Source organism: Myxine glutinosa, chromosome 13 (assembly GCF_964187855.1).
Source record: "Myxine glutinosa chromosome 13, kmMyxGlut1.1, whole genome shotgun sequence".
NCBI classification, from domain to species: domain Eukaryota; kingdom Metazoa; phylum Chordata; class Myxini; order Myxiniformes; family Myxinidae; genus Myxine; species Myxine glutinosa.
The window spans coordinates 11,090,947-11,109,258 of NC_136273.1; the positions used below are offsets into that span (position 1 = coordinate 11,090,947).

General features: G+C 45.8%; 3 protein-coding genes across 6 annotated transcripts in view; 1 reads left to right on the forward strand and 2 right to left on the reverse strand.

The window, feature by feature from the left end:
- The window catches only part of LOC137438594 (mitochondrial adenyl nucleotide antiporter SLC25A24-B), a 67,834-nt gene extending 65,664 nt beyond the window's left edge, over positions 1–2,170 (reverse strand). For 2 of the 3 annotated variants that reach the window (XM_068133773.2, XM_068133771.2), the window contains exon 1: positions 13–1,617. The gene's annotated coding sequence lies outside the window, so the exon portion shown is untranslated. Of the gene's footprint in view, positions 1–12; positions 1,618–1,979 lie in introns of those variants that run through there. The other variant, XM_068133774.2, reaches the window with a different exon arrangement.
- A 320-nt stretch (positions 2,171–2,490) lies between these two features.
- On the reverse strand, positions 2,491–6,009 carry LOC144888594 (uncharacterized). The gene is made up of 3 exons (XM_078767074.1): positions 5,622–6,009; positions 4,819–5,314; positions 2,491–3,246 (listed from the first exon to the last, which is right to left on the reverse strand). The coding sequence occupies exons 1-3, from the start codon at positions 5,755–5,757 to the stop codon at positions 3,213–3,215; spliced, it is 666 nt and encodes a 221-aa protein (XP_078623200.1). The 5' UTR covers positions 5,758–6,009; the 3' UTR covers positions 2,491–3,212.
- A 3,859-nt stretch (positions 6,010–9,868) lies between these two features.
- MORN5 (MORN repeat containing 5) overlaps positions 9,869–18,312 on the forward strand; it is a 38,658-nt gene continuing 30,214 nt past the window's right edge. The window contains exons 1-2 of one of the 2 annotated variants that reach the window (XM_068133775.2): positions 9,869–10,068; positions 10,347–10,494. In XM_068133775.2, coding sequence (XP_067989876.2) covers positions 10,022–10,068; positions 10,347–10,494 — 195 coding nt within the window. In that variant the 5' untranslated portion in view covers positions 9,869–10,021. The remainder of the gene's footprint in view (positions 10,069–10,346; positions 10,495–18,312) is intronic. The other variant, XM_078767075.1, reaches the window with a different exon arrangement.

Genomic DNA, 18,312 nt, shown 5'->3' on the forward strand with positions numbered 1-18,312 from the left:
TCAGTAGCCTACCTGAAACAATACGATTGGGTAATTAGTTTACAGCAGAAGGGAGACTCCTCTGGGCTCCGCGCACTGCAAGTCGACTCCTCTGGGCTCCGCTCACAGCAAATCGACTCCTCTGGGCTCCACACACAGCAAGTCGACTCCTCTGGGCTCTGCACACAGCAAGTCGACTCCTCTGGGCTCTGCGCGCAGCAAGTCGACTCCTCTGGGCTCTGTGCACAGCAAGTCGACTCCTCTGGGCTCTGTGCACAGCAAGTCGACTCCTCTGGGCTCCGCGTACAGCAAGTCGACTCCTCTGTGCTCCGCACACAGCAAGTCGACTCCTCTGTGCTCCGCACACAGGTCGACTCCTCTGGGCTCCGCGCAATGCAAGTCGACTCCTCTGGGCTCCGCGCACTGCAAGTCGACTCCTCTGGGCTCTGTGCACTGCACGTCGACTCCTCTGGGCTCCACGCACTGCAAGTCGACTCCTCTGGGCTCAGCGCACAGCAAGTCGACTCCTCTGTGCTCCACGCACAGCAAGTTGACTCCTCTTGGCTCCGCGCACAGCAAGTCGACTCCTCTAACCTCCGAGCACAGCAAATCGACTCCTCTGGACTGCACAGACAGTGGATGGACTACTCTGGGCTCCGCCCACAGCTGATAGACTCCTCTGGGCTCAGTCGAGAGCAAATCGACTCCTCTGGGATCAGAAGAGAGCAAATCGACTCCTCTGGGATCAGTGGAGAGCAAATCGACTCCTCTGGGATCAATGGAGAGCAAATCAACTCCTCTGGGATTAGTGGAGAGCAAATCGACTCCTCTGGGATCTGTGGAGAGCAAATCGACTCCTCTGGGATCTGTGGAGAGCAAATCGACTCCTCTGGGATCTGTGGAGAGCAAATCGACTCCTCTGGGATTTGTGGAGAGAAAATCGACTCCTCTGGGATCAGTGGAGAGCAAATCGACTCCTCTGGGATCAGTGGAGAGCGAATCGACTCCTCTGGGATCAGTGGAGAGCGAATCGGCTCCTCTTGGATCAGTGGACAGCAAATCGACTCCTCTGGGGTCAGTGGAGAGCAAATCGACTCCTCTGGGATCAGTGGAGAGCAGATGGCCTCTTCCGGGCTCAGTGGAGTGCAGATGGCCTCTTCCGGGCTCAGTGGAGTGCAGATGGCCTCCTCCGGGCTCAGTGGAGTGCAGATGGCCTCTTCCGGGCTCAGTGGAGTGCAGATGGCCTCCTCCGGGCTCAGTGGAGTGCAGATGGCCTCCTCCGGGCTCAGTGGAGTGCAGATGGCCTCCTCCGGGCTCAGTGGAGTGCAGATGGCCTCCTCCGGGCTCAGTGGAGTGCAGATGGCCTCCTCCGGGCTCAGTGGAGTGCAGATGGCCTCCTCCGGGCTCAGTGGAGAGCAGATGGCCTCCTCCGGGCTCAGTGGAGTGCAGATGGCCTCCTCCGGGCTCAGTGGAGAGCAGATGGCCTCCTCCAGACTCAGTAGAGGGCAGATGGCCTCTTCTGGGCTGAGTGGAGAGCAGATGGCCTCTTCCGGGCTCAGTGGAGTGTAGATCGACTCCTCCGTAACTCGTATCGAGCCGCGCAAATGCCCACATTCCGCGGTTACGAGTGCTGTTGTTGTTGTTGTTGGTTTTTTTGGGGTTTTTTTAACGGCATAAAAAATAAGTGAAAGGCAAATCGTATTCTATCTTAATAAAAGTTAACACTAAGATTTTATACACGTCAGTTTCTCAACCAAAATAAATGGGAAGATATATTAAATCCAAAAATTAATCAAATTGGTTTCTCTGTCAATGCGCAAGAATTATATATTGACGTTGAAAAGCCCCAACTGACCAGCAGCAGCACTGCTCCCTTAGTTTGATATTAAATACATACATTCAAATACAATTCAAATTTACTTCAGGAAGGATTTCAGCTTAGAAAAAATGGATTGGATGAGACGATGACACAGTCCTGTTGGTTTTAGTTGGAGACGTACTGTGTCGTAAAGACGGTAAAGTACGAGCTGTACGGCGTCTTTCAACAACGAGGAACCTTGGCGCAGGAGGAGAAGGCCATTCGGCCCACAATGCCTGCGCTACACCAACACGCCACAGCCACACCCAACACGATCACCCATCCACATGCAAGCGACCACGGCCTGCCGTTATCCACCCGCTTTGCGCATGCGCGTGGTTAGTCGGGAGCTGCTCGGTGGGTCGAGATGTTTTACCTAATAAAACCTCCTCATGACAACGTGACCTGTTAGACACAGGGCCATAGGGTGGATATCTATTCTGTTTTTGGATTTCATGACCTGAACCTAGGGATTTGGCAAGAAGGGTGTGGGATGAAGCCTTATGACCTCCAAAACATCTTGTTTTTTTTCACAAGCGATATCGTGGTACGTTACCGAGAACCGCTGCCCCAAAACACCAGTATACACCAATTGTATGTTACATTTGAAATACCCATTTACACAGTAAAAAAACAACACAAACTATATGATGTCATGTTCACATTGGTCTTGGCAGCAATATTTATTAATTCAGACCCCCAAAAGTAGTAAAAATGTTGTTTTAACGACTTGGTAAAATAACATGCTGTTGATGCATTTATCAGAAAGTCATGTTTTTGGACCTTAAAACCTGCATAATTTTAAATTTTTGTACAATATTTGTGATCGGTGTTGCTACTACGATCCATGGTGGTTTACCAATGCTATTTTGAAACTGTTAATAGGTCCAATAAGTGTGTAAGGGGTGATATTTTAACCCATCAAAGACAATTACGTGGCGTACAAGCGAACCAGTGCGCATTGACGTCATGATAAACTCGAGATGGGCTGAACTATAGCCACAATTTGTCTCTTCGGCTTGGTCATGTTGAAACTTGTCCAAAACATCATACAAATAGTGCAGTTATTTCATCCTCTTCAGCATCAGAGTCTTCCTCATCTTCAGATCTGGAGTCTTTATCATCATTCTTATCATCAAAGTCAACATGGCCAGTTATGTTTGAGCAGTCGTTCCTGCCGCACTTGCACAAATCTGTGCACGGAATGTTATTCTGTAGGCAAGTGCATGTAGTTTCGTTGCTGTATCGTGTCTTCTTGCAGCTTTCAGTGCAGTTAGCAAGCTCCATCACGCTGTCTGGTGCAGGTGGAAGTGTCATCCAGTCTATGGCAAGTTCCTCTTCCATCATCCATCCATAGCCATCAGGGTCGGAAATGTCAGGGATGGGCTGCAGGCTCCTCTTGTAAATTCCTGAAATATTGAAGTGATCAATAACATTAAGAATGGAGATATACATATTTCCAAAACAACATCAGAGGTATATCATTAACACTAATAACAGTACAATCATATTGTTGCAGATATGGGATTTACATCCATCCATATCCGCTTGTAAATATTCCCCTATTTCCTCAATACTTCCCAACTATCCCCAATCCCCCATTCCCTAGTCCCATTTTCTGTAAACAACACTCTGTAGACCCGACCTTCCCCTATTTCCCCCATTAAATGTCGCATCCAGGTCCACCGCATCTCACGTAGACAACTATAGGACATCTTGCTAGTTATTCTTAGTCTATGTCAGTTAAGGACTCGTTTCCATTAATTCTGACTCTTCGTTGCACCAGAATGTGATTGTATGGCACCGTTAGGAAGTTTAGGACCTCCCAATACCTCCCCGCAGCTCTTCCTCACGGTTCAGCAACAACAACAACAACAACAACAACGGCGGCGGCGCGGGGAGTGCGCGTCCTCACTCCGGCTTGGTTGGTGGGGGGTGTTGGGAGGGCGCCAGGCCTTTCCAACGAGCCGCCATCGCACATGTGCTCGACGGGGTTACCAAGTAGGGGCTCGCTGTCAGCTCCTCGTCAAGGGCGGAGCCCGGTAACCCCCGCACCCAATAGAAGCGGCGGACCGGTCCCATCTGGGGCGGAGCCAACGAGCCGAGGGCGTGTGACTCCCCGCTGAGCATGCGCAGGAAGAGGGAGGTGACGTCAGATGCGCGCTGAGCTTGGAGAGAGAAGGACGCCACCTCCGAGCGCTGTGACACCTCCCCGCATCTCTGGACTGGACCGTGCTTTATCCTGTCCCTGAGCCAAGGTGCACCTTGTGCTATCGACTGCCTGTCCTTCCCTGCCATCAATCCCTGTGTAAGTCAGTCTTGTTCCGTTTGTCTGTGGTCTGTCTGGGATAGATAAGATTGTATCTAAGTGCCTATCTCTTGTGTCTTTTACCTCACTCTACCTTGTAATCTACCCCCTTTTCTCCACCACTAATTATATCCTCCTCCGGAGGTCTTGAGAACTGTACCCCCTTGCGTCGTTTCATTTATCCCAGTCGTTGTGTCCTTTCCATCATTGATTTAGCGTAGCGCGATTTGGCCAACGTTTGAGTGGAATCGGGTGAGTTGGGGGTAATCGGGTAAACTGTGCGAACACGGCGGCCATTCCGCTCGGTCAAGCAACATCTTGAGCCGTGTCCATAACAATATTATTGGGAAATTCTGTGTAGAGAAACATGCGAAATCCAAAACATCCTGCTCTGACTAAGTGTGGAGCAAAAAAATCTCTGGATCATCTACATGTCATGTTATCTTAACCACTCAACTGTACAGATAGTTACTTCAATTACTCTTTCAAATAGACCTGTTAATTTTGAACATTTACAAAGCATTGTTGTGACATTCAATATTTTGTTTTCAATTCAATAAACTTTCCAAATAATCATCTTCATTAACACATGCTGCACCATATACTAGTACTCCTGTCCAAACATAAATTACAGGTGACGTTCAATATTCAAAGAAACAACCAATTAACTTACCAGCTTGGTAATTGGCTCTCTTGATGTGCTGTCTCAGGGCATCTTGGTTGGGAGGCATTCTGAGTGTATGCTTCTGTGTATGCTTCTGAGTAGTTGGAGTCTCCTTGTTGCTCTGCATTAGGTGTTGTTGCTAGCTTGCCTAAATACCGGGTATACTCCTTGTAGCAGCGACCATGGTATTTTACCTCTATCGCAACACAATCGCGGTCTTGAATTTGAAGCAGCAGGTTTGTATTGTTGTTGTCTTTAGCGGCTTGCTGCAGTCTTGGTGCCTCAATTGTTGAGCACCTTGTTAGAGGCTCTTTTCTTCGGCCCCTTTTGCCTGTATTGATTGTTCTCTCTTTCTGACAAAGGATGCATATATTAGGCAACACATATTGGGATCTGGCTGAACATTTGGGCTTGCCTAAGCTGGAGCGTAGAGCACGTTTCTTGACTGGTTGTGGGCCTTTATGCACCTTGTCAATGTTGACGTTGATGTCATTGCATGTTGAAGCTGCAATAAATACACATAAAAGAAAACAATTAAAATTATGTGAGTTAAAAATGTCTAGACCTCAAGTCATGGTTAGCCCGACTAGATTTCCTCCCCCCCACCCCCCACCCCCCCTTCCTCAGACTTCCTTTTAAAAATTTATTTGTTTCACCTCGGCCCTACCTCCTTGCATAAATATTGGACAGTTCCTTCAATTCAAAATCGTTCGACTACACACAAAATCATTTTACATATACCTCACAAAAAAAAAAATCAAACTAAGTTTTGAAGCATTGTCATGATTTATTATTCAAGTTATTCAACCTACCAGTATTGGCTGCATTTTCTTCTCTCTTTTTCATGCTGCTTTGCACCCTGCTCACTCGTTTATCGGCAAATCGTGAATAACACACTTGATGAAACGCTGCATCATGCGGTATAGCTAAAGCAGGTATTGTTACCATACTGTTGCCACGTTCGCCGAATTCGTCAGCGTGGTTCTTCACGAAATTTCTCGCAATTTCAGCTTGATCACCTTATAAATTCTGCCACGTAAGAACAAATTGCAAATATCGCGGCCATGTTCTATCACTAAAAGGTATTAAACTTGATCTTTTGGCTGGAGAAATGCACATATAACAGCGTTTCTCGCTCCCACCCTCGTCACCGTCGCTGCTACTGGAGGCCGCCATTTTGTTTACTCGCAGCCGGAAGCCCAGACATCGTTCGTAGCGCGAATAAGCGCGATCCTCATTGGTCAATACATCGAAATGCGTTCGAGGCTAAACGGAGATTTTGGAAATAAAATTATACATTTCAACATTATATTACAGACTAACGTACCAGAATCTGACTTGTGAAAAGTCATGAACATTGTTTCTTAATTTTTTCTATATTATCATGCCAATTTGATGCCCACCCGATTTTCAGGTCACGAAATGAAATGAAAAATTGGAACACCTGGCAGTCTATGTGTCCTCTTCGTGTTAATTGGCGTGGTGACAGCAGTGTCCTTGTGCCTCTGGACACCACACTAGGGGGCCCGGCCCGTTGGTCCATTGGACCAAATTTTCATTGGTCTTCACTGCCTTGTAGCATTCCTGCCGTACTCAGGGGGTCTTTTGGATCCTCGGAGTCTTTTGGGTACTCGGGGACGTTTGGGTCCTCTGGGTCTTTAGGGGTCTTTGGAGTCTTAAGGATCTAAGGGTCTTATAGGGTCTTCAAAGGAGGAAGGGGTCTCAGCTGACCAAAGAGTTAAAAGGTACATCTCAATAGTACGTAATAAGTAATTAATTAATAGGCGTACGTAATTAATAGACACAAAATATATGCTTCACACACACACACACACACACACACACACACACACACACACACACACACACACACACACACACACACATACACACACACACACACATACACACACACACACCTCATCCATGTACAGAATGGATGCATTGGCTTGACGGTTAAAGCGGTCTGGCTTGAGATCTTTGGGTCTTGAGTTCACACAAGGAAATGAGACCCAGGAGGAGGCCATTCGGCCCATCGTGCCTGCGCCACATCAACACCAGATCAATTTATATTAAAACAAGCAAAATGCAAGGAAAAAAATTTTGTTGGTTTTTTCCCCCCCAGGTACCTATCGAATTAAAATAGAAAACTATCCGCTGTTTCTGCTGCCACGACCTTTCCAGACCATTCCATGCATTAACTACCCTGACTGAGCGAAGGACCACTACCTTACTACCATCTTAACCCTCTTCTTTACTCTGAGACTACAGCCCCTGGTCCTATCATTGTCTAATGTGCTGAATAATTGTATACTCCTTGCTCAAAAGGTGCGTGAGATATTTCCCAGATGGGAAAGGAAATAAATAAGTGTTTAATTAATCGATAATAATTAAGTAATTAATCAATTAATTGATTAATCCCAAAAATTAAAACAAAGCACCTGCTCACTATTGTGCCCAAATTTCAGCTTCCCAGCTCAAAGGATGGCTGAGATATCGCCCGGACAAACAAACAAGGAAGACGTCATGCAGTGCACGATACTTGCAAAATCCACCCCAGTCCCACAAAAAGTTTCCATGGAAACATCAAATTGTCCATTTCATTAAGATTATAACTGACCTTAAGAATAAAATTGATCTTGAATCAAAACTCAGGTCAATCAGATTAAAATTGACTATATTTCAGATGAAAATGTATGACTTTAGAAGTTTGACCTTGAGTTGACCGTTGACCTTTTGACCTCAAAAATAGTTGCTTTCCAAATTCAGTGATGCAATATGTAATTGCTGTTTAATTTTCAAGTTAATACGATGACATTTTATGATTTTTCAGATGGAAATTGATGATTTTAGAGGTTTGACCTTAAGTTGCCCTTTGACCTTTTGACCTCAAAAAAAGGTTGGTTTCCAAATTCAGTGAATCAACATACAAATGCTGTTTAACTTTCTGGTCAATCAGATGAAAATTGACAATTTTAAGAATTTGACCTCAAGATGACCTTTGACCTCAAAAGCAATAGGCTTCTTCTCAATTGTGACGACCTCTACAGCTTGGTGAAGTTTCATGACGATTGGTTTAGAATTGTGACCTGTAGGCGAGTGGCAAACAAGCAAACAAACACAGACAAACAAACAAAATAAGTCAACCGACCAATGTACTTCAAAAATCTTCGATTTTACAAGTTACAAACAAGAAAACACATAAGAAAACAAGAAAGAGCAATCAGAAATTGCAGACCCTCGCCAGGGTGTGTTTTAGTGGTTTTTAAGGCTTTTGTGTTAAAACAAATATGGTCGCCGAACCACGTGACCAATGACGTCATCATTATTTTTCTTCTCTAAATTATGCTCAAGAAATTTCATCTTCATCGGATGAAGCTTTGTACTTGTCAAATTATGATGTCATAATGGAGGCACCTATGACATCATCATTAACATATTTTATTCCCCATGAAGAGTTCTTTACAATGAGCCATGTCTCCATTCTTTCCATTCAGCACTTTCGGAGATATAGAGGTGCAATGTTTTTCGTTTTTTCCAAGATGGCGGCCGAACCACGTGACCGATGACATCATCATTTTATTTTTCTCCACTAGTTTATGCTGACATGGCACTCAATAAATTGCATCTTGATTGGATGAAGTTTTGTACTTGTCGAATTATCGAATTATGATGTCATAATGGAGGCCTTGGGCCTAGAGAGTTAATAATTGGGCACAGTCTATTGCAGGGCAAGACAAATATGTGTGTAAAGTATGGTGATTCTATGTGCAACGGTGTAGACGTAGTACTGCACACAAACAGACAGACAGACAAACAGACAGACAGACAAACAGACAGATGAAAGATCACTCATAGAGTGACACTTGGCAAAACAGTACAAAGTAGAATGCCACTCAGTAGAGAATACTTTTGACCTCAAAAATAATTTGTGGTGGAATTCAGTGACCTGATATGCAAATCGTCTTCAAAGTTTAAGTTAATCGGATGATAATTGAGGATTTTTAAAATTTGAAATTATTGTTGACCTTTAACCTATGTTGACCTTTTGGCCTACGCTGATCTCAAAAATAGTTTGTGGTTGAATTCAGTTCGCCGACATGTAAATCCTATTCAAAATTCAAGTCAATCGGATAAAAAATTGAGGATTTTAGAAATTTGAAAAAGGTGGTTGACCTTTTGACCTACACAGATTTCAAAAATAGTTGGTGGTTGAATTCAGTCAGCCGATATGTAAATCCTATTCAAATTTCAAGTCAATCGGATGAAAATTGAGGATTTTAGAAATTTGAAAAAGGTGGTTGACCTTTTGACCGACACAGATTTCAAAAATAGTTGGTGGTTGAATTCAGTTCGCCGATATGTAAATCCTATTCAAATTTCAAGTCAATCGGATGAAAATTGAGGATTTTAGAAATTTGAAATGGTTGTTGACCTTTGGCCTATGTTGACCTTTTGGCCTATGCTGATCTCAAAAATAGAGGGTGGTTGAATTCAGTTAGCCGATATGTTTATCCTATTCAAATTTCAAGTCAATCGGATGAAAATTGAGGATTTTAGAAATTTGAAAAAAGTGGTTGACCTTTGGTCTATGTTGACCTTTTGACCCCCAAAATATATAGGATTTTCTCGGACCACGAACTCTACCATTTGGTGAAGTTTCGTGAAGATCGGTTTAAAATGGTGACCTGTAGGCAAGTATAAGTGAGCGGACAGACAAACACACAAACACACAAACCGGAGTGATCAACAAACTTGCAATTTTATTATTTTTTTGCCAAGTAATAAACCAAACAACCAACATACTTGCCGGAATCTATTCCGGCAAGTAACACGGACTCAAATGCAATACCGTCTCATCAGGAGAGGGTAACAAGAAAGACAGAGAGGGTAACAAACGGAGTGAAAACTAAGTACGTACTCCTTTTTGGCGCGCGTCATCGCCGGACCCCCTTCGGTGATGCCGATGACGTCATGCAGCATCTCGAGATGGAATGGGAAAGGAGCGGTGTATAATAATAATAATGACACCTGATACTAGACTGAGGCTTCAGACTTTGACACGATCACGATGCTGCATCGTCCAAGAAACTGTTCGAAACCGTCATTTTTGGCCTTTTACGGAATATAGAACATCAGAATATAGAGAGGAAGAAGAACCTGGAGATCGGTTGCGAGGACACGGAACAACAGGAACAATTTGCGCGCCAAGATGGAGTACACGGGCAGCAGCTACAAGGGTGATTATGTGAATGGAAGGTGAGTGGTACCGGTATGTTACTGGATGTACCAGAATACCTGAGTGTTGTATCCTCTCCTTCCCACAACACAAGTCGAGATACTGTCACTGTGTGTATATGTACTGTGACGTGTATGTGTACTGTGACGTGTATGTGTACTGTGACGTGTAAATGTACCATGACGTGCACTGTGACGTGTACGTGCACTGTGACGTGTACGTGCACGGTGACGTGTATATGTACTGTGACGTGAAAATGTATTGTGACGTGCACTGTCCCGCCGCTGCTGGAGTGCAGGATCGAGGGACGGGGCCATTACACGTTGCCCACGGGGACGCGGTACGAGGGTGAGCTGCTGGACGGACTTTTCCACGGAACTGGGGTCCTGTGCTTCCCACACGGGGATCGTTTCGAGGCCACCTGGACGCACGGCGTAGCGAACGATGTATGGCGAGCACAGCTACACAATGTTACCATTAATATTGGCCTTTCTCTTGTACACATTACACCTCTGGGATTGCTTCCACACGGACGGACGCAAACGTTTTACCTTTTTTTTCGTACGTAATATTTTTTTGCAATATCATCTGTGATAACATTCGCTGTTGGCGGCACAAGCATAATATATAATTTAATGGAATACAGATATGCTACCTATCGATCTATAAATATAAAAGTGTGTGTGTGTGTGTGTGTGTGTGTGTGTGTGTGTGTGTGTGTGTGTGTGTGTGTGTGTGTGTGTGTGTGTGTGTGTGTGTGTGTGTGTGTGTGTGTGTGTGTGTGTGTATATATATATATATTGTTACGGTCCGCGGATTAGATGTTACTTTTACCGAGCGGAGGTAACCGCGGCCGAACAGTTTTTTCCCCGACTCACCCGATTCACCCAGACGTTGGCCGTATCGCGCCACCGCTATTCAATCGGGAAAAGACTAAGACGACGAATGCAAAGAGGAAGAAGGAGACGTACAGAAGAGTAACGGGGTTTATTATTATTTACACACATAAGCAAAAAGAGCAGTCACGATTATTTACAGGGGACATGAGACGCAGGTGACACAGTGCAAATGACTAGCTTACCTAACAGACTTAATTAATACCCAGGACAGAACAAACGAAGACACAGACTCACGCGGGGAATTGCAGAGTGGATTGGCTGGAAGGAGGAATGTTCAGCTCGGACCACAAGCTGGAAGGCTTGGCAGGGCGCACAGCAAGCCGGGCCTCGTCAGGCTGGGAGCGAGCAGGGCGACGGCGACACGCGTATCTCGCTGCACGCGGCCGGGGCTGGTTGTCGCTCCACGTCTCGGGCTCTTTTGGGTCCTCCCCTTCTTTCTCCCAAATCGTCTGACGCGTCCTTCTCTCCTTGCGCACTTGTCTCTCTGAAGGTCGTCTCTTTTCAGACTCAGAACTCATCTGCTTGGGGAACGTCCCACAGCGGGTTATATATGCCCCGCCCCTCAACCTTTGCGAACCTCCTTGATCTTTCTTGCCACACCCTCTCGAAGTCCAACCCCTTGTTTGTGGTTGGTTGAGTGGGGCTTACTCACTCCTCCCCTCTCTGACGAGGTGGGGACCCGCCTTTCTTCCCCAACCCTGCCTCGTGGCCAATGGCGGCTTTGGAGGGGATGTAATTGCCAATCGAGGCTTGGCAATGACGAAAGGGGAAAATGGAGGTTTTTGGGAATGGGAATAAAGGGAATCTATCTCTTTCACTTGGTGCAATGGAGTGTCATTCTAATGGAAGACAAGGCCTTACTCTAAAACACATAATAAGATATAAGCTACTGAACAAGGGTTTTATCGTGTCCTGCAATGTGGTGTTTATGGAATTAACTACCGAGACGCCCTTTTTATCTTTACACAACTCTGGAGGCAGGAGGGGCCATATCCAACAATGTTACACAACAATTTCCAATACAATACAATAAAAAAAATGCCATCCTCATATCCTCAGCAATATATATATATATATATACAGTCACGTGAAAAAGTAAGTACACCCCATGTAAAGTTTTGACTTTTTCAACATATTTCAACATACAGCTATTTGATCTTCATTTCAACAATATTGACAGATAAATGTGATATAATATAACAAATATCATGAAACATTTACATTTTGTAGTCCATTGTATAATTTAAATAAACATAAATGCAAATTTCGCATGTGGAAAAAGTAAGTACACCCCTACATTTATCACTACTTCAAATACCTAAAATTAGAATCAGGTGCACCAGCTCAGGTGCAAATGATTAGAACATCGTTCGAGAGGATCTTGTAGGAACCTGTCTTATTTAAACCTCAGACATTTAGTTTGGTTTGCTCTTTGTTGTTGAAGTGTGCGGCGTCACCATGCCGAGATCAAAAGAGCTCTCTGAGGCCTTCAGAAAGAAGGTTATAGATGCCTACGAGTCTGGGAAGGGATTTAAAAAGATCTCCAAACAATTTGAAATCAATCATTCGACAGTCCGGAAGATCATCTACAAGTGGAGAAGATTCAACAACAACTGCCAACTTGTTCAGGCCAGGCCGCCCCAGCAAGTTCAGCCCGAGAGCAGACCGCAAGATGCTGAAAGAAGTCTCTAAGAACCCCAGAATGTCATCACGGGACCGACAGGTAGCTCTTGCCACTGTTGATGTCAAAGTGCAAGAGTCTACCATTAGAAAGAGGCTGCACAAATTTGATCTACATGGGAGGTGTGCCAGGAGGAAACCTTTGCTGTCCAGAAAGAACATCAGGGCAAGACTAAAGTTTGCCAATGAACACCTGGGCAAAGACCAGCACTTCTGGAACAATGTGCTCTGGACAGATGAGTCAAAGGTAGAGCTATTTGGCCACAGTACCAGAAGACATGTTTGGCGAAAACAAAAGACAGCATTTGACCACAAGAACCTGATACCAACTGTAAAGCATGGTGGTGGAAATATTATGGTTTGGGGCAGCTTTGCTGCATCAGGGCCTGGGCAGCTCACCATCATAGAATCCACTCTGAATTCTTCATTGTACCAGAGGGTGCTTGAGGATAATGTGAGGCCATCTGTCGGAAAGTTGAAGCTCAACCGAAGGTGGACCTTGCAACATGGCAATGACCCTAAACATACCAGTAAATCCACCAAGGAATGGCTGAAAAGAAAGAAATGGAGGGTTCTGGAATGGCCGAGTCAAAGCCCGGATCTAAATCCCATCGAGATGCTGTGGGGGGATTTGAAACGAGCTGTGCATGCAAGAAACCCCTAAACATCGCACAGCTGAAAGAATTCTGCATGGCGGAGTGGGCAAAAATTTCTCCCAGTCGATGTCAGAGACTGGTCGACAGTTATAAGAAACACCTACTTGAGGTTGCTTCTGCCAAAGGGGGCAATACCACCTATTGGAGCCAAGGGTGTACTTACTTTTTCCACATGCGAAATTTGCATTTATGTTTATTTAAATTATACAATGGACTACAAAATGTAAATGTTTCATGATATTTGTTATACTAGGGCATGCCCGTACTATATATATATCTAAAATTATATCCCCCCCCTCTATTTACATGAAATGGTTTGGTCCAAAGCGAACGGCTTGCGAGTACGGTGACAATCCCCCCCCCCCTCTATTTACATGAAATGGTTTGGTCCAAAGCGAACGGCTTGCGAGTACGGTGACAATCCCCCCCCTCTATTTACATGAAATGGTTTGGTCCAAAGCGAACGGCTTGCGGAGTTTGGTAAAGAAATCGCCATAGCGTGCACAAACGCGCAGGAAAGCGAAAGAATCGCAAATTAGTTTTAATTAGTTTTAAAACATAGTTTAACGCCAACATAGTTTGCCAACGTGAAATAAATGAATACGCTCTCAAATGTGCCGTCCGAGGCAGAGTCTGTTCGGCACGTTCGGCACACGTGATAGCTCGCTGCTCTCTGATTGGTTGAATCGTTTTTTGGACATAGCTCGGTAACTACTTGTCCGATTAATTTCAAACCTTGAAAAGGCACATCCTCGGGTCCCCAGCAATATACCTGGCAAGTTTCAAGTATATCGGACCCGTGGTTGTCGAGAAACAGCGGTCACAGACAAACAAACAAACACACACACAGACACACAGACACACAGACACACACACACACACACACACACACAGAGATTACTGGAATTATAGATAGATTATATCACCTTTATCTATCAATATTGTTGAAATGAAGATCAAATAGCTGTATGTTGAAATATGTTGAAAAAGTCAAAACCTTACATGGGGTGTACTTACTTCTTCCCGTGACTGTATATATATATATATTGTTGTTATCTCCATTTGTGGGTTTCAGAAGGTGCAACGGAGTCCTCCCAGAACCCAAAGTATCCACCTCCTCTTCGGTAATGGATCACGGTTCATGTACCAAGCTGCTCAACTTTTACAGAGTTTTGTTCTAAGTTCTTTTTTGAGGATCGTCACCGAACCACGGATTGCCTCCAGTTATCGTTCATTTGTGGAAATATTCCTGGGGATGGCTTTTAAAATCTCAGTGAGGTTGTTCTTCATCACTCTTGTTGCTCCAATTATAACTGGTACAATTTTGATGCTCTTCAGCAATCAAGATCTCTTGACCTCGTTTTTGAAGTCCTGGTATTTGGTCTTTTTCTTGATTTCTGCATTGTTTAGGCCAAAATCGTTGGGTACTAATATCTCAATCAGCAATGCTGTCTTTTCCTTTTTGTTCCTGAGTACACTGTCTGGACAGAATGTGTGTGTGTGTGTGTCCTTCCACGTTTATATTGTTACGTTTGTAGGGGGTAGGCAATACTTTAGTCCAGGTAAAATTGCATCGGTAGTGGGCTCTGACTGTCGTGAAGAAGAAGAAGAAACCACATGTAATTAGGAAATGTGTGTAGACCATATGTCGTGGAAGAGCATATCTTTGTCCCCATGAGATGGGTCGGGTTTGTTAATTAGCGAGGGATTATGGATAATTCTTTCATGTCTTTCAATCGTGCCAAATCTCACTCTCTTACTATGTCTCTCCGAAAAGATCGACTGGACAACCCTCCCATCTACTTTCTCAACAATCCTCTCCAAGAAGTTCTGTCACTCAAGCTTTTGGGTCTCACTATCTGCCATGATCTTTCTTGGGAAAACCACATTTCCAAGCTGGCCTCCAAAGCCAGTCGCCGACTGGGCATCCTCCGTCGTGCGAAGTCCTTCCTCGGCACACCTGAGCTCCTCACCACATACAAGGCTTTCATCCGCAGCTCAATGGAATACTGTTCTCCCCTATGGGCTGGTGCTCCTGCCTCACACCTGGCTCGGCTTCACGCTGTTGAATCCAAAGCTTTCAAAATCATTGGAATCTCCCGCGATGAAGCTATCTCTGAGGGCCTTTCACTCACTCACCGCAGGCAGGTAGGTGGTCTTTCTGTCTTCTACCGACTCCTCTCCGGCCTTGCTCCCCCAGCTCTCTCCGTGCTCTGTCCCCCAAATATTCCTACAGGTCGCACAAGATCTGCCAGCAACCCTCTGATGGTTAAACTGCCGAAATCTCGGCTCTCTGCTCACCTTCACTCTTTCATTCCTCTTTTCTCCCGCCTGTGGAACAAACTCCCACACTCCCTTCAATCCCTCTCCTCCCTCCAGGTCTTTAAAACAGCTGTTCACCACCATCTCTTATCTTCCCCCATCCATAACCTTGATCTTTTCTACCCCCACTAATTCACCCCAGATCCACCTTGTTTGAAATTCCAACTTATTTCCTGGAAATCCTGGCAGTGTCCATATGTTTATACCTCTCCCACCCCCCTCCCTTCACATGCCTCCCCCCCTTCACATGCCTCCCCCCTTCACATGCCTCCCCCCCAAAGCCCTCTCCCTCCCACAGATCTCTCGATGTCTCCATGTCTCTCGGTCCCTGCTCTCAAATGTTGTGTTTGTGTCCTTCCCCCTCTCTCCCCATCTTGTCTACCGCTCCTGATGTTATTTGTTTTATGTGTCTGTTTGTCTTTCTGTGTGATTAATTTTCGCTCTTTCACGAGCCTCGATCTTGTATACAAAAAAAATAAAAAAAATAAAAAATAAAAATTAATACCCTGTATGTAATGGCTTCTGTTATTTTTCCTCTGTTCCTTATGACACCAGCAGCACACACACATAGTAAGAAATAGCCGATTTGTGACACGAAATAAAAACCAACCGGAAGCAGGACATTGACCACTACCGTGGATAACATCGACCTGGTGAGCACACCAGGCACAAAAGGTCTGCGAGGCCCCATCCCGAAGAGCAGTGATTGGTCCGGGATTTGATTGGCACAAGGACTGGTAAGATGGGACTCACTGATAGGAGCGGACACGGAGACGTTGTGGGATGACATCAGAGCCTCAAGTACAAAACAATTAGAACGGCGGACATTTTCTCTCTCGGGTTCTGAATCAGGTGGTGAACGGTCGTGTCCCGACATCGCTCTTCTTCTCCTTCTGGATTCCATAGCGAACGGCTGCTTATTGGCACTTGCATTGGGACATTGGCACTGTGCAGTCACATTTTGTCGTCTTGCGTCAGGAAATTGATCGCGTGCAGTCGGCATTTTAGATCCCTGACTTTGGGTTTTTCGGCAGTCGCGGCTCGTGGACTCTGGTGCGCTTGGCTGTGGTTTCGTGATGGCCGAGGGCCATGCCGAGTGAACAAGAGGTAGCGGTGCTGGGTGGAGCAGAGACGAGTGGACGGGTGTGGCCTGCTAGCCGCGCGCTCGACGGCCAAAGGAGCGAACTGTGCACGGAGGCCTGGTTTTCCCGCCCACGAGCTGTGCGGTAAAGCGTGCGGTTCCCGCCAAGGTCGTGGGGGCTTTGACGATTCCTGACGGGGTTCAAGAGCAACGAAGAGCGAAGTGCCACAAATCACACATTCATTTTCCAGTTATTTTTTCCATTGTTTGTATTTGAGTCTGTATGGGGTCACTCCAGTTAGGACTTTATTTTATCGTGCATTCATTGTGACCGGCATTTTCTTTATTAAAGCCGGTATTTTTGTACATTTTACTTCTGTGTGGTTTGAGTTAATTTATCCAGGTGCGGAGAAGTCGGGTGGAAGCCGACCAGGTAAGTTCGTCATCCTCTTTTCCCTCGCGTGTAATGAATATGGTCATTTGGATTGAACGCCTGGGAGTAAAGCTTGTTTGGTCGTCCGTGTCGCCCTGCGGTGTTCACTACAGGGTAGTCACACGATAATATTGTTACCGACACGGCTGATTAAGATGTTATGATGGGCCGAGCGGAATGGCCGCCGTGTTCGCACAGTTTACCCGATTCCACCCGACGTTGACCAAATCGCGCTATGCTAAATCAATGAAGGAAAGGACACAACGGCTGGGATAAATGAAACGACACAAGGGGTACAGTTCTCAAGACCTCCGGAGGAGGATATAATTGGTGATGCAGAAAAGGGGTAGATTACAAGGTAAGAGGTAAAGCACAGAAAAGATGGGCACTTAGACACAGTCTTATCTTATCCCCGACAGACCACAGACAAACGGAACAAGACTGACTTACACAGGGATTGATGGCAGGGAAGGACAGGCAGTCGATAGCACAAGGTGCACCTTGGCTCAGGGACAGGATACAGCTCGGTCCAGTCCAGAGATGCGGGGAGGTATTGCTGCGCTCGGAGGTGGCGTCTTCTCTCCCCAAGCTGAGGGCGCATCTGACGTCACCTCCCTCTTCCTGCGCATGCTCAGCGGGGAGTGACACGCCCTCGGCTCGTTGGCTCCGCTCCAGATGGGAGTGGTCCGCCGCTTCTATTGGGTGCGGGGGGTTACCGGGCTCCGCCCTTGACGAGGGGCTGACAGCGAGCCCCTACGTGGTAACCCCGTCGAGCACATGCTCGATGGTGGCTCGTTGGAAAGGCTTGGTGCCCTTTCAACTCCCCCTACCAACCAAGCCAGAGTGAGGACGCACACTCCCCGCGCCGCCGCCGCTGTTGTTGTTGTTGTTGTTGTACCATGAGGAAGAGCTGCGGGGAGGTATTGGGAGGTCCTAAACTTCCTAACGGTGCCATACAATCACATTCTGGTGCAACGAAGAGTCAGAATTAATGGAAACGAGTCCTTAACTGACATAGACTAAGAATAACTAGCAAGATGTCCTATAGTTGTCTACGTGAGATGCGGTGGACCTGGATGCGACATTTAATGGGGGAAATAGGGGAAGGTCGGGTCTACAGAGTGTTGTTTACAGAAAATGGGACTAGGGAATGGGGAATTGGGGATAGTTGGGAAGTACTGAGGAAATAGGGG